Source organism: Danio rerio, chromosome 10, assembly GCF_049306965.1.
Source record: "Danio rerio strain Tuebingen ecotype United States chromosome 10, GRCz12tu, whole genome shotgun sequence".
NCBI classification, from domain to species: domain Eukaryota; kingdom Metazoa; phylum Chordata; class Actinopteri; order Cypriniformes; family Danionidae; genus Danio; species Danio rerio.
In genome coordinates this window covers 44,343,599-44,357,739 of record NC_133185.1, presented here as the reverse complement: position 1 = coordinate 44,357,739, position 14,141 = coordinate 44,343,599, and the positions used below count along the sequence as shown (strand labels likewise).

At 40.4% G+C, this 14,141-nt stretch overlaps 2 protein-coding genes across 14 annotated transcripts in view; one reads left to right on the top strand and one right to left on the bottom strand.

Moving 5' to 3' along the window:
- Window positions 1–4,221, top strand: part of LOC100332851 (beta-galactosidase-1-like protein 2) — a 33,757-nt gene extending 29,536 nt beyond the window's left edge. For all 9 annotated transcript variants that reach the window (XR_012386528.1, XR_012386525.1, XR_012386524.1 and 6 more), the window contains 4 exons: window positions 427–514; window positions 594–705; window positions 787–903; window positions 3,654–4,221. Coding sequence is in view for 4 of the 9 variants with exons in the window: in XM_073915119.1 (XP_073771220.1) it covers window positions 427–514; window positions 594–705; window positions 787–903; window positions 3,654–3,737 (401 nt within the window). In the remaining 5 variants the exon portion in view is untranslated. The remainder of the gene's footprint in view (window positions 1–426; window positions 515–593; window positions 706–786; window positions 904–3,653) is intronic.
- b3gat1b (beta-1,3-glucuronyltransferase 1 (glucuronosyltransferase P) b) overlaps window positions 1–14,141 on the bottom strand; it is a 44,212-nt gene that overhangs the window by 12,305 nt on the left and 17,766 nt on the right. For 2 of the 5 annotated variants that reach the window (XR_012386529.1, XR_012386530.1), the window contains 5 exons: window positions 13,680–13,800; window positions 11,009–11,523; window positions 8,602–8,898; window positions 6,485–7,317; window positions 3,620–4,486 (listed from right to left, as the gene is read on the bottom strand). Coding sequence is in view for 3 of the 5 variants with exons in the window: in XM_005169207.6 (XP_005169264.1) it covers window positions 7,231–7,317; window positions 8,602–8,898; window positions 11,009–11,523; window positions 13,680–13,791 (1,011 nt within the window). In the remaining 2 variants the exon portion in view is untranslated. Of the gene's footprint in view, window positions 1–3,619; window positions 4,487–6,170; window positions 7,318–8,601; window positions 8,899–11,008; window positions 11,524–13,679; window positions 13,801–14,141 lie in introns of those variants that run through there. The other 3 variants (XM_073915121.1, XM_073915120.1, XM_005169207.6) reach the window with 2 other exon arrangements.

The following is a 14,141-nucleotide window of genomic DNA, read 5'->3' as shown; positions in this document are numbered from 1 at the left end:
GTACTAGTAAGGTGTACCTAATAAAGTGGCCGATTATATACTAAAATACAAAAAAAAAACAAACGAAATGCTAACCAGCATACATTTTTGTTACAATCCGCTGAATTGAGATGTTCATTCAAAGAACGAGTAGATCGGAGCACATTTAGTCACGTATCTAAACACATAAATATCAGGTGGAAACAACCTCTATATCAGTGTTTCTCAACCAGATACCTGGAGGACCACCGACACTGCATGTTTTGGATGTCTCCTTTGTCTGTCACACCCATTACAGGTCTTCAGTCTCAGCTAATGAGCTGAGTTTCTGAATCAGCTGTGTTTGGTTAAGGAGATAAGGAAAGTGTGCAGAGCTGGTGGTCCTCCAGGAACGTGGCTGAGAAACACTGCTCTATATAAGCATAATCATTTTACACCTGTTTTCAGGAATTGTTGGGGACATTTTATTAAACCGCACGCCACTTAGAGACTTCACCATATATAGTCTGGATATGACCCCTGCCTTTATTAACAGGTGAGTTAAAAAAAAAATCTCTCATGATGTGAAAGACCATTAAAAAAGCACAAGACTCAAAAATCAGCTTTTATTCCAGCTTGTACAGGGCGAACTGGAAGACTGTCCCTAGCAAACCGAGCTTCCCAGGCTTTTTCCAGGGCAGGTTATTTGTGAATGGATATCCCAGCGACACTTTCATGAAGCTTCCGGTGAGTCTAATGAATCTAAACAAGAGTCGAACACTTGAATTTGGTATGGTTTAATGTGTTCAGTATTATGTCGTCACACAGGGTTGGAGTAAAGGTGTAGTGTTTGTTAATGGGCAAAACATTGGCAGATATTGGGACGCTGGACCACAGCAAGCTCTGTTTCTACCAGGACCCTTCCTCAACAGTGGAATGAACCAAGTCAGTTTGTATAAATTAGCATTTTTGGCTCCTAAAAGCTATGTGTTTGAAGAAAAGATTCTGATTGGCTAATGAACATTCTAATGTCGGGTTTAAGCTGCGGTCACACTAGAGCTTGTGTGTGCGACATTCTGTCGTGCGGTGCTGCGAAAAGGGGTGGGATTAAACAAGATGATCAGACATTATAAAAAGCAAGCGATTTGCTCCATGTTTTAAATTTCTGTAGAGAGAGGTCATGTTTGGATCCTCGATTGGTCTCACGCAGTCATGTGATGCGATTTCGCAGGTCAGAGTTCACTAAGCTTGAACTTTGCACCGCAGCAACCTGCGAAACTTGACGCATGACCTTGCGTTTCTGGTCCGATGCATTCGCGTGTTATGAATGGAAGTCTATGGGGAGAAAAGCCCAGTGTGACCGCAGCTTTACACTAAACACAAAGGGAAAATGCAGATGGTAATGTTGAATGCTTGATTCTAATTGGCTAAGGAACATTCTAATGCCGGGTTTACACCCAACGCAAAGGGAAAATGCAGATCGTAAAGTTGAGTGCTTGATTCTGATTGGCTAATGAACATTCTAATGCTGGGTTTACACTAAACACAAAGGGAAAATCCAGATGGTAATGTTGAATGCTTGATTCTGATTGGCTAATGAACATTCAAATGTCGGGTTTACACTAAACATGAAGGGAAAATGCAGATCGTAATGTTGAATGCTTGATGCTGATTGGCTAATGAACATTTTAATGCTGGGTTTACACTAAACATGAAGGGAAAATGCAGATCGTAATGTTGAATGCTTGATTCTGATTGGCTAATGAACATTCTAATGTTGGGTTTACACTAAACACGAAGGGAAAATGCAGATCGTAATGTTGAATGCTTGATTCTGATTGGCTAATGAACATTCTAATGTTGGGTTTACACTAAACGCGAAGGGAAAATGCAGATCGTAATGTTGAATGCTTGATTCTGATTGGCTAATGAACATTCTAATGTTGGGTTTACACTAAACGCGAAGGGAAAATGCAGATCGTAATGTTGAATGCTTGATTCTGATTGGCTAATGAACATTCTAATGTCGGGTTTACACTAAACGCGAAGGGAAAATGCAGATGGTAATGTTGAATGCTTGATTCTGATTGGCTAATGAACATTCAAATGTCGGGTTTACACTAAACATGAAGGGAAAATGCAGATCGTAATGTTGAATGCTTGATGCTGATTGGCTAATGAACATTTTAATGCTGGGTTTACACTAAACACGAAGGGAAAATGCAGATCGTAATGTTGAATGCTTGATTCTGATTGGCTAATGAACATTCTAATGCTGGGTTTACACCAAACGCGAAGGGAAAATGCAGATCGTAATGTCGAATGCTTGATTCTGATTGGCTAATGAACATTCTAATGCTGGGTTTACACCAAACGCGAAGGGAAAATGCAGATCGTAATGTCGAATGCTTGATTCTGATTGGCTAATGAACATTCTAATGCTGGGTTTACACCAAACGCAAAGGGAAAATCCAGATGGTAATGTTGAATGCTTGATTCTGATTGGCTAATGAACATTCTAATGTCGGGTTTACACTAAACGCGAAGGGAAAATGCAGATCGTAATGTTGAATGCTTGATTCTGATTGGCTAATGAACATTCTAATGCTGGGTTTACACTAAACGCGAAGGGAAAATGCAGATCGTAATGTCGAATGCTTGATTCTGATTGGCTTACGAACATTCTAATGCTGGGCTTACATCAAACGCGAACGGAAAATGTGGATCGTAATGTTGAATGCTTGACTCTGATTGGCTAATGAACATTCTAATGCCGGGTTTACACCAAACGCGAAGGGAAAATGCAGATCGTAATGTCGAATGCTTGATTCTGATTGGCTTACGAACATTCTAATGCTGGGCTTACATCAAACGCGAAGGGAAAATGCAGATCGTAATGTTGAATGCTTGATGCTGAATGCTTGAAAATGAGGAAATCACAGATATGTCGGGATTCGGGAGTGCTATATTGTTAGCCCTCCCGCTGCCGTTTAATTTACACCAGAGTTACCGACAGCTAAAATTTATTCCTGCGCCGCAAGAAATCTGGTTGGGTCTCAAGGCTCCCATGGTACAGCCGTGGGAATGCAGACCTCTAGTGAGTGCATTGACATATGATGCAGCAGGGCTCCCGGCATCCCGAGTTCGAATCCCGGCTCATGGACCTTTTCTGATCCTACCCCCCTCTCTTTCCTACATCACTTCCTGTCAAATAGGGGCAAAACTACCAAAAATAAATCTTAAAAAGAATTATTAGAAATAATACAGGCCAATAACCAGGGGGGATTTGAGTAGTTTAACAGACCTCCCCCCACTCGCAAAGATCTAGAATTTGTCCCATACATGAGCTACATACATTTGTCCTATTTTGACAGCTATTTCATAATAAATTGTAAAAATAATCAATCGCAGAAGGCTTTAAGACTAATCCGAATCCTTTCGTAAATTTTGCTAATCATTTTTGACTGGCCTTTAGCTTACCCAATTCACCGCATGTCTTTGGACTTGTGGGGGAAACCGGAGCACCCGGAGAAAACCCATGCGAACGCAGGGAGAACATGCAAACTCCACATTATTTCTTCAATCAGAGCTGAATCTGTGTGACGTTATTTGGAATGTTGAACAGAATATTTGGACCATTAACAAATGCAGGCAGATTCGGGAGGATCTGATGTTGTTTTATTGCTCTTCAATAGGTGATTGTGTTCGAAGAAGCAGAAGCGGATTTAAAAACACAATTCGAAGATTCTCCTGATCTGGGAATGACGGTTGACATTTAATGAACACATTTTATGCAAATCATCTTATGCAGGCACAGGACTGTACACTCGCAGGCATAAACTCTATTAAAGTGGCCATAAAAGAAACACAACAATAAAATAAATGGCACAGATAAATTGTTAAAGCAGTCATAGCAAACTTGTATTAATAACATGGCTTCACATTCCATGCCTTTTTAAACACATTTTTAAAACATTTTTATGACAAAGTGCAGTCTAGCAGTTGACCGTGTGTGTAGTTTTGCATTCAAATGCTCGTTTTAACAGTAGTGAGTGTGTTTGCGTTTGTTAGCATTGTATTGTTTTGATTGTCGCTCATACTGTTTCTTGCTGGAAGTAGTGGTGGAGGTACATTTTGATGTATTTTTATATGAACACTTTGACAGCTGCGCTGGCTATTTATATTAATATTAGAGTGTCTACTGTAGAGACCAGCCTTATCATTTTGTTTTGCCTTCTGAGAATAAAAAAATGTTTAAATTGATTTATGTCAAATGACTGTATTTATGGTGTGAAGTTTGTGCAAATTAAACGTGTCGCTTGTTTGTGCTACAGTCATTTTGCCTAAAGATTTCATCTGCCAAACAAAACATCACACTGATGGGCAGTAACTGAGCAAGTTGCATATTTATGAATCACTAGTTCAAATGATTAGTTTAGAGTCAGTCCTCAGTTTACGAATCACAAGTAGTTCAGAGTGAGTCTTCGGTTCATGAATCACTAGTTCCAATGATTAGGTCAAAGTGAAGCTGCGTCCCAAATCGCATACTTATGCACTATTCTTCGCCATTTTGTAGTATAAATAGTGTAAGTAGTGTGTTCACACTGAAAACTCTAAAAACATTAAGTGCACTTTAATTACCCGGATGATGCACTCATTCAGCCGGTTAAATGAAGTGTGGAATGATGGACACTTCACGCACTCAACGACCGCAGGTTTGCTTACGTAGCGGAAGGGGCGGAGCTATCGGACGCACATGTTGGATAACTTTATTTATTTTGGATGGTAAAAGCAAAGTTCTACTATGAGAGTGATTATAGCGCCTCCCGATGGTTAATGCGGCAATACTCACGGCAGGTATTACTTGATAATTCGGTTGTTTATTTCACTGATTTGGCAACCGTCAAACGTCATCAGGGAAACGGTTTGAATTTCCGCTTAGTAAAAAAACATTAGTGTGCCATTTGGGACAACACTACATACATATACTATCCTGTTGAGTGTGTAAGTGCATAAGTACATAGTGCATGAGTGCATAGTGTATAGTGTGCCATTTGGGACGCAGCTTGAGTCTCCAGTTTACGAATCACTGGTTAAAATGATTCAGAGTGAGTCTCCATTTCACAAATCACTAGTTCAAATGATTCATTCAGAGTGAGTCCCCGGTTTATGAATCACTAGTTCAAATGATTCATTCAGAGTGAGTCTCCAGTTCATAAATCACTAGTTCAAATGATTCGTTCAGAGTGAGTCTCTGGTTCACGAATCACTAGTTCAAATGATTCGTTCAGAGTGAGTCTCTGGTTCACGATTCATTAGTTCAGAGTAAGTCTCCGGTTCACGAATCACTTGAAGTTCAGAGTAAGTCTCCGGTTCATGAATCACTAGTTCAGAGTAAGTCTCTGGTTCACGAATCACTTGTAGTTCAGAGTAAGTCTCTGGTTCATGAATCACTAGTTCAAATGATTAGTTCAGAGTGTGTCTCAGGTACACGAATCACTAGTAGTTCAGAGTGAGTCTCCGGTTCACGAATCACTAGTAGTTCAGAGTAAGTCTCTGGTTCATGAATCACTAGTTCAGAGTGAGACTTTGGTTCACGAATCACTAGTTCAGAATTAGTCTCGGGTTCACAAATCACTAGTTCAGAGCGAGTCTTGAGTTTACGAATTACTAGTTCAGAGTGAGTCTCCAGTTCACAAATTACTAGTAGTTCAGAGTAAACCTGTGTCCCAAATGGCACACTATGCACTCATGCACTATGTACTTATGCACTTACACACTCAACAGGATAGTACATGTATGTAGTGTCGTCCCAAATGGCACACTAATGTTTTTTTACTAAGCGGAAATTCAAACCGTTTCCCTGATGATGTTTGACGGTTGCCAAATCAGTGAAATAAACGACCGAATTATCAAATAATACCTGCCGCGAGTATTGCCGCACTCACCATCGGGAGGCGCTAAAATCACTCTCGTAGGAGAATTTTGCTTTCACAATCCAAAATAAATAAAGTTATTCAACATGTGCGTCTGATAGCTCCGCCCCTTCTGCTACGTGAGCAAACCTGCGGTCGTTGAGTGCGTGAAGTGTCCATCATTACACTCTTCATTTTAGCGGCTGAATAAGTGCATCATCCGGGTAATTAAAGTGCACTTATTATTTTTAGAGTTTTCAGTGTGAACGCACTACTTACACTATTTGTACCACAAAATGGCGTAGAATAGTGCATAAGTATGTGATTTGGGACGCAGCTTAAGTCTCTGGTTCATGAATCACTAGTTCAAATGATTAGCTCAGAGTGAGTCTCCAGTTCATGAATCACTAGTTCAAATGATTAGCTCAGAGTGAGTCTCCAGTTCATGAATCACTAGTTCAAATGATTAGCTCAGAGTGAGTCTCCAGTTCATGAATCACTAGTTCAAATGATTAGCTCAGAGTGAGTCTTTGGTCTCCGAAATCTACCAATGGCCCACGCATCCTCCTGTTTCTGTAGAAATAAATAGATATTAAAACTAACATGTTTGCATAGCGTTCTTCCAATACTGTTACCCTAATTTGCTCAGTAGCAATCTGTTTTAATATTGTCTGTTTAGATTTGCCAGCACACATTTACACACATTTTATTTTGAATATTTGTTTTGCTATATGATATATTTTTACTTGTTTGCGCACTTGAATTTTCAACAGTAGCTGTCAGTTTTACAAAACAAATAAACATTCATCAATCAGTACTATTTTAAATAGTAGATTAAAAAAATTAACAGACCTACCTAATACTTTGACTGGAGTAAAACAGTTTATTAATGTGTCCTTGTGTACTACTTTGTATATCCATAACCGCTGAACTCTCAGAGAAACATGTGCTTAGCTAAAATTGTCAAACTGAAATGTCAAACTGGTCTGAGATCATCCGAGTGGACAGAATTATATTGTGAAGCTAACAAAAACAGAGCTGATGCCAATCTGACTGCCAAATATCAGTAGACTAACTGTGTCTTCTGGCAGTTAGTGCTGACTCAGACCAGACTGTGATTCAATGCAGAGGTCGAGTAGTTATTTCCCTCCATGAGAATGACTGTTCTCCATTGCATTTTTCTGGGATAAATGAAGATGTTATAAAGATACAAGGCTTTTGACTGCAGGAATTGTACTTCGTAAGGAGTTGTTCTCAATGTTTCCAGCCGGACACTTTAAATTCAGTGCAATAAATAATCAGGATTTGTCATGATACTCTGTATTATTCTGCTTAAAAACAACATAGAAACAGTTCATCATACTTCCACCCTGCCATCTGTGAATCCTTTTTTTCCTTCATTCACTAGCAAGGGTCTTTCTGTTCGAGTGTGCCAAACCAGAACCTGAAAATAAAGACGAAATGAGTTCAAATGATCTGGTCAAAGCAAGTTAAGAGTTCACGAATCACTAGTTCAAATGATTTGCTCAGAGTGAGTCTCTGGTTGATGAATCGCTAGTTCAAATGATTCGTTTAGAGTAAGTCTTCAGTTCATGAATCATTAGTTCAAATGATTAGTTTAGAGCAGGGGTGTCAAACTCAATTCCTGGAGGGCCGAAGCCCTGCACAGTCTAGTTCCAACCCTGCTCCAACACACTTACCTGTAGGTTTCAAACAAGCCTGAAGGACTCAATTAGTCTGATCAGGTGTGTTTAATTAGGGTTGGAACTAAACTGTGCAGAGCTGCGGCCCTTTTGGAACTGAGTTTGACACCTGTGGTTTAGAGTGAGTCTCAGGTTCATGAATCACTAGTTTAAATGATTCATTCAGAGTAAGTCTCCAGTTCACGAATCACTAGTTCAAATGATTAGTTCAGAGTGAGTCTCTGGTTCACGAATCACTAGTTTAAATGATTAATTCAGAGTGAGTCTCCAGTTCATGAATCACTAGTTCAAATGATTAGTCAGAGTAAGTCTCTGGTTCATGAATCACTACTTTAAATGATTCGTTTGGGGTGAGTCTCTCATTCACTAATCACTAATTCAAATGATTCGTTCAGTGTGAGTCTCTGATTCGCAAATCACTAGTTCAAATGATTTGTTCAGTGTGAGTCTCTGATTCACAAATCACTAGTTCAAATGATTTAATCAGTGTGATTCTCCGGTTCATGAATCACAAGTTCAAATGATTCGTTCAGAGTAAGTCTCTGGTTCACAAATCACTACTTCAAATGATTCATTCAGAGCGAGTCTCTGATTCACAAATCATTAGTTTAGAGTGAGTCTCTTGTTCACAAATCACTAATTCAAATGATTCATTCAGAGTGAATCTCTGATTCACAAATCACTAGTTCAAATAATTAGTTCAGAGTGAGTCTTTAGTTCACGAATCACTAGTTCAAATGATTACATCAGAGTGATTCTCTGGTTTATGAATCACTAGCTCAAATGATTAGTTCAGAGTCAGCCTACACTTCACAAATCTCTAGTTCAAATGGTCTGGTCAAAATGAGTCTCCAATTCATGAATCATTAGTTCAAGTGATGTGGAGTAAATTGCTAATTAGGGTACTATACAAAACCTATTTTCTATTAGTACCTAACAAACACTCATGCCTTTATTTCTGACAGCATGCAATGTCCCCCCAAAAATGCTTGTAGAAGTTATGAAGATTAATTTTTAGGTCTCACCTTTGTGCAGTTATCAGCTTTGGGCTCCAGGTCACTGAGGGTGACCAGGTCCTGTAACAGACTGCTCTCCTGATATCCACCTTTTACCCCTTTTAACTTAAAGTAGGCCTGTGGCTTGCTCAGGATGAGTTGAAGGTTCACGGCAAACCCAGCCATGTCGATGGCGAAAGGTCGGCGAGGGTCAAAAACCGTCCTCCAGCCGGACACTTTGCCCTGAGAGTTGATTTTGGGCGATTCGTACCGGAGACCTCCGACGAAGGCAACTGGCCAGACTGATGCTTTATGAGTCCAGCGCATCTGTGGTATAAGAATCATGGACATTAGAGCAGTATTTCCCAACCCTGTTCCTGGAGGCACACCAACAGTTCATATTTTGGATGTCTCTTTTATCTGACCCATTAACTTCAGCCTTTAGAGTCGCTTCTTATGTTCTGATGAGTTGATTCAGGTTTTTGATTAGCGAGAGGTTAAAAATGTGTATTGTTGGTGTGCCTTCAGGAACAGGGTTTAAAAACACTGGCATAGAAGATTGTTTGCTGATATAAACTAGCCTAAAGTGCCATCTCCTGTTTAAAAACTAACCTAGAGCGACATGTGCTGGTAAAAACTAGCGTAGAGCGCCATCTGCTGTTTAAAACAATCCTAGAGCACCATCTGCTGTTTAAAACATCCCTAGAGAACCATCTGCTGTTTAAAACAAGCCTAGAGCGCCATCTACTGTTTAAAACAAGACTAGAGCACCATCTGCTGTTCAAAACAAGACTAGAGTGCCATCCGCTGTTAAAAACAAGCATAGAGTACCATATCCCATTTAAAAACTAGCCTAGAGCACCATCTGCTGTTTAAAACAAGCCTAGAGTGCCATGTGCTGTTTAAAAAATAGCCTAGAGCGCCATTTGCTGTTCAAAACTAGCCAAGAGCGCCAGCTGCTGTTGAAAAACTAGCCTAGAGCGCCATCTGCTGTTTAAAAACTAGCCTAGAGCGCCATTTGCTGTTTTAAACTACCCAAGAGCGCCATCTGCTGTTTAAAAACTAGCCTAGAGCACCATTTGCTGTTTAAAACTACCCAAGAGCGCCATCTGCTGTTGAAAAACTAGCCTAGAGCACCATCTGCTGTTAAAAAATAGCCTAGAGCACCATCTGCTGTTAAAAAATAGCCTAGAGCACCATCTGCTATTAAAAACTAGCCTAGAGAGCCATCTGCTGTTTAAAACAAGCCTAGAGCGCCATCTGCTGTTAAAAACTAGCCTAGAGCGCCATCTACTGTTTAAAACAAGCCTAGAGCAACATCTGCTGTTTGAAACAAGCCTAGAGCTCCATCTGCTGTTTAAAACAAGCCTAGAGCACCATCTGCTGTTAAAAACTAGCCTAGAGCGCCATCTACTGTTTAAAACAAGCCTAGAGCGCCATCTACTGTTTAAAACAAGCCTAGAGCACCATCTGCTGTTAAAAACTAGCCTAGAGCGCCATCTGCTGTTAAAAACTAGCCTAAAGCACCATCTGCTGGTAAAAATAAGCATAGAGCGCCATCTACTGTTAAAAACTAGCCTAGAGCACCATCTGCCATTTGAAACAAGCCTAGAGCGCCATCTACTGTTTAAAACAAGCCTAGAGCACCATCTGCTGTTAAAAACTAGCCCAGAGCACCATCTGCTGGTAAAAACTAGCCTAGAGCACCATCTGCTGGTAAAAACTAGCCAAGAGCGCCAGCTGCTGTTGAAAAACTAGCCTAGAGCGGCATCTGCTGTTAAAAACTAGCCTAGAGCGCCATCTGCTGTTAAAAACTAGCCTAGAGCGCCATCTGCTGTTTAAAACAAGCCTAGAGCGCCATCTGCTGGTAAAAACTAGCCTAGAGCGCCATCTGCCGTTTAAAAACTAGCCTAGAGCGCCATCTACTGTTTAAAACAAGCCTAGAACACCATCTGCTGTTTGAAACAAGCCTAGAGCACCATCTGCTGTTAAAAACAAGCCTAGAGCACCATCTGCTGTTAAAAACTAGCCTAGAGCACTATCTGCTGTTAAAAACTAGCCTAGAGCGCCATTTACTGTTAAAAACTAGCCTAGAGCACCGTTTAATGTTTAAAACAAGCCTAGAGCACCATCTGCTGTAAAAACTAGCCTAGAGCGCTATCTGCTGTTAAAAACTAGCCTAGAGCGCCATCTAATGTTAAAAACTAGCCTAGCGCCATCTGCTGTTAAAAACTAGCCTAGAGCACCATCAGCTGGTAAAAATTAGCCTAGAGCGCCATCTGCTGAACGCCATCTGCTGTTAAAAGCTAGCCTCGAGCAGTGTTTCCCAAACCTGGAAACAGTATTCAATACGTCACGACTTAACAAGTGGATATTTGATATTAAATGATGTTGATTTGAAATTGATAATATATATCGAGAACCAAATGTACCGTACCTCCTCAAACAGCTCCAAACTATACGTGTTATCATCATCTGCAAAATACACGACTCCTGACTGTCCCAAGCGTGGGCCAATGTTCGCCCGCAGCCAGCGGAGAGCCAGGTTCCTCTGCATGGTGCCACGAGGGATGCGTGCATTTCTAAATTTCGTCCGTTGCACTTTGAGGTTCGGAGGCGTCTCGACATTCAAGTGTGTGTAATTGAGTCTGCTGTTCTCCAAAAGTCGGGACACGAGCGGAGTTTTCTGTGCCGAGTCCTCCACCAGCAGCCAGTGAAGGTTTGGGACATGCAGAAGAGTGTTGGCGAGTCTGGTCAGCTCTGCTTTCTGGACCGGCCTGCTGTAGGTTGGTGTTATTATGTGGAGAGTTGGTAAAGCGTTGCTCCATGCTGGAGAGCGGCTGTGGATGGACTTCATACGGGTGACTTCAGGGATGTGCTTGTTCTCCGACAGACAGGGCTTCTGGAGCCTAAAGCTTCTCTGGTGAGCTTTACTTGTCCCGGTTCTGTTATCTGTCCATTAAAAACAAAATATGGGGATGCACAATATCAAAAATGAAGTCAAGCCTAAATTAATCCAGACTCCTTTACTTTAGTAAAACATATGGGTTAACATATAGAACAAGGGGGCCCAAATCCGGTCGTGGTGGGCCGCCATCCTACAGAGTTTAGCTCCAACTGCAATTAGACACACCTGCACCAACTAATCAAGCTCTTTTTAGACATAAGCTGCCAATGCGTCCAAAATCACATACTTCCCTTTTAAAAACAGTATGTGGTGAGCTACCCTTTTTTCTTTTGGAGAATACATGCCCCTCAAATGAAAAAGAGTGCCCCTTCACTTTGTGATCACCAACACCCCCCAACCCAACCTCCACCCCCAACTTGCAAGTGTTACAGCAAGTTTAAGCTAAATTCTACAGGACACTGGCCCTCTAGAACCTAGTTTAGACACCCCTGATTAAGAAAAAGTCATAAGGGTCTATTTTTTTAATTGCACAGTTCAGGTGTTTGTGGCACATTAATATATGTGAGGGGGCAAACTTTTTAACATGGGTGGTGACCTTGGTGGCCATTAAGAGTGTGTGAAGAGTAGGAGAAGAGGGTTGCATTGACAATCCAACACGATGGGCAGCACATTGAACACATTTTATAAGTGGTCAGAAACTTGTAAATAACTCATGAAAGAATATAGTTATGTTAAAACCAAGCACACCATTGTTTTTCTTGTGAATTTTCCAATGAGTTTGATGTGTCACATGACCCTCTTCCTATTAAAAAAACCAAAAGTCGGATCCAAGATGGCCGACTTCAAAAAGGCCACCATGGTCACCACCCATCTTGAAAAGTTTGCCCCCTCACATACACTAATGTGCCACAAACAGGACGTTAAAATCATCAACTATTCCCATTTCATTAAGGTGTATCCATATAAATGTCCCACCCTGTATATTACGAAACAAAAATTGGTTCAGTTCAGAGCTGTCGGACTGGTGTGAAACGAAACTAATATGGCTGAAAAACGCTACAATGTGTCACTTTCTTTGTGAGCAACGTTTTATTGCCTTTATATTAACAAAATAAAAGACATTCAAACAAACAAATAGGAAAGGCGGAGCAACAGACATTTTAACAATTTTCAAACGGAAAGAGAAGAAGAAAAAAAACCTTTACATGGTCATTCCTTAATATAGTCTAAAATGCTAAAAGAAAACATTGCCATCCATCAGTGTTACTAGGTTTAACCTTATTAATTTGGGCTATTGTACCTTCACAAGTCATTATTTTGAGGCTATGTAACTAAAATGTTATTGCACACATGTGGAGTAAACCAGCTTTGCATGATTGCCTTCTTTGCAGCTGTAAAACCAGCAAACAACTTTCTCTTCTTTAGTGTACTTATATAGAAATGAGATTCGTCGTTGAGAAGACATAAACCAGGATTAGACACATTATCAACTATTAGTAAAAAGGACATGAGACCACAGGACGACAACAATTAGACAATGTGTCATTTTTAGTCTTGATCTGAAGGTCAGTAGCTATGTTTCCATCCAAAAATGCGGATGAGCTTTTTGCGCAAAACTGGATTATGGCATGAAAGACGTGCGAATAAAGCAGCGTTTCCATCCAGCGAGTCAAAGCGAACAAAATCGGCACTTCCTGATTAACTGGCGCCAAATATCAACAGTAAAAAACGGAATTTGCTGCAGTAGGAGAAGCTGCGTCAATCTTTTCTTCATCTAATAAAGCACTTGCACCTCAGAAGGTAATCCTGACACGCAGTGAACGCGTGGTGGCGTTTGAAAGTGTCAGATGCGGAGCACAAACGCTCTTGATTCTGGAGGTCATTAATAATATAATAACACTAATACTTAAACGGTAAGGTGTTTTAGAATGACCAAAACAACATTTCAGATGCTTTGCAGTGTGCTCAGCCTGCTGGTTTGTTTATTTACGCACATTTCATCATCACATGGTCTCTTATCACAAAATCACATGCATAAGTTTTTTATGCACATTTTCAAAATCTATGCGCATCATGGCGTTTCCATCAACCATTTTTTTAAGCGCATATGCAAAATGCGCATAAAAATAGGTGGATGGAAACATAGCTAGTGAGATAGTTTTTATGATTAGCATGACTGATTTGCAATTTTAGTATTTACCTCTAGGTATCGGCAGAAGTGGATTTCCAGCACGTTGATGCCAAAGCGTGATGAGTAAAGTCCACGGTAATACAATTAAAATGAGTGCCAGGACATCCTTTCTCTTCGGCATGTCTTTTATCTGTGGCAATAAAGACGATATTAATTGAACCTTTGGTTGTGAAAATGCAACAATAAAAGTTAAAATGTGTTTTGAAATGCTGTAAAAAAAAAACTAAACAATGAACAATGAGGCCCCGTTTACACTAGTGCGTTTTAGTTTTAAAACTGCATTTTAGATTTCGGCGTTTGCTCACTAGCATTTCACCTAGCATTTCTGAACATATCTCTGTCCACACAACGCCACCAAAAACATATATCACGTGACCATTCGCGCACTCTGGGCATGCGCGTTCTAGTATAAACAGGAAGCATGTGTCTTTGGTTATTGTTAGTCAACAAATGCCGCTTGAACAATGAACG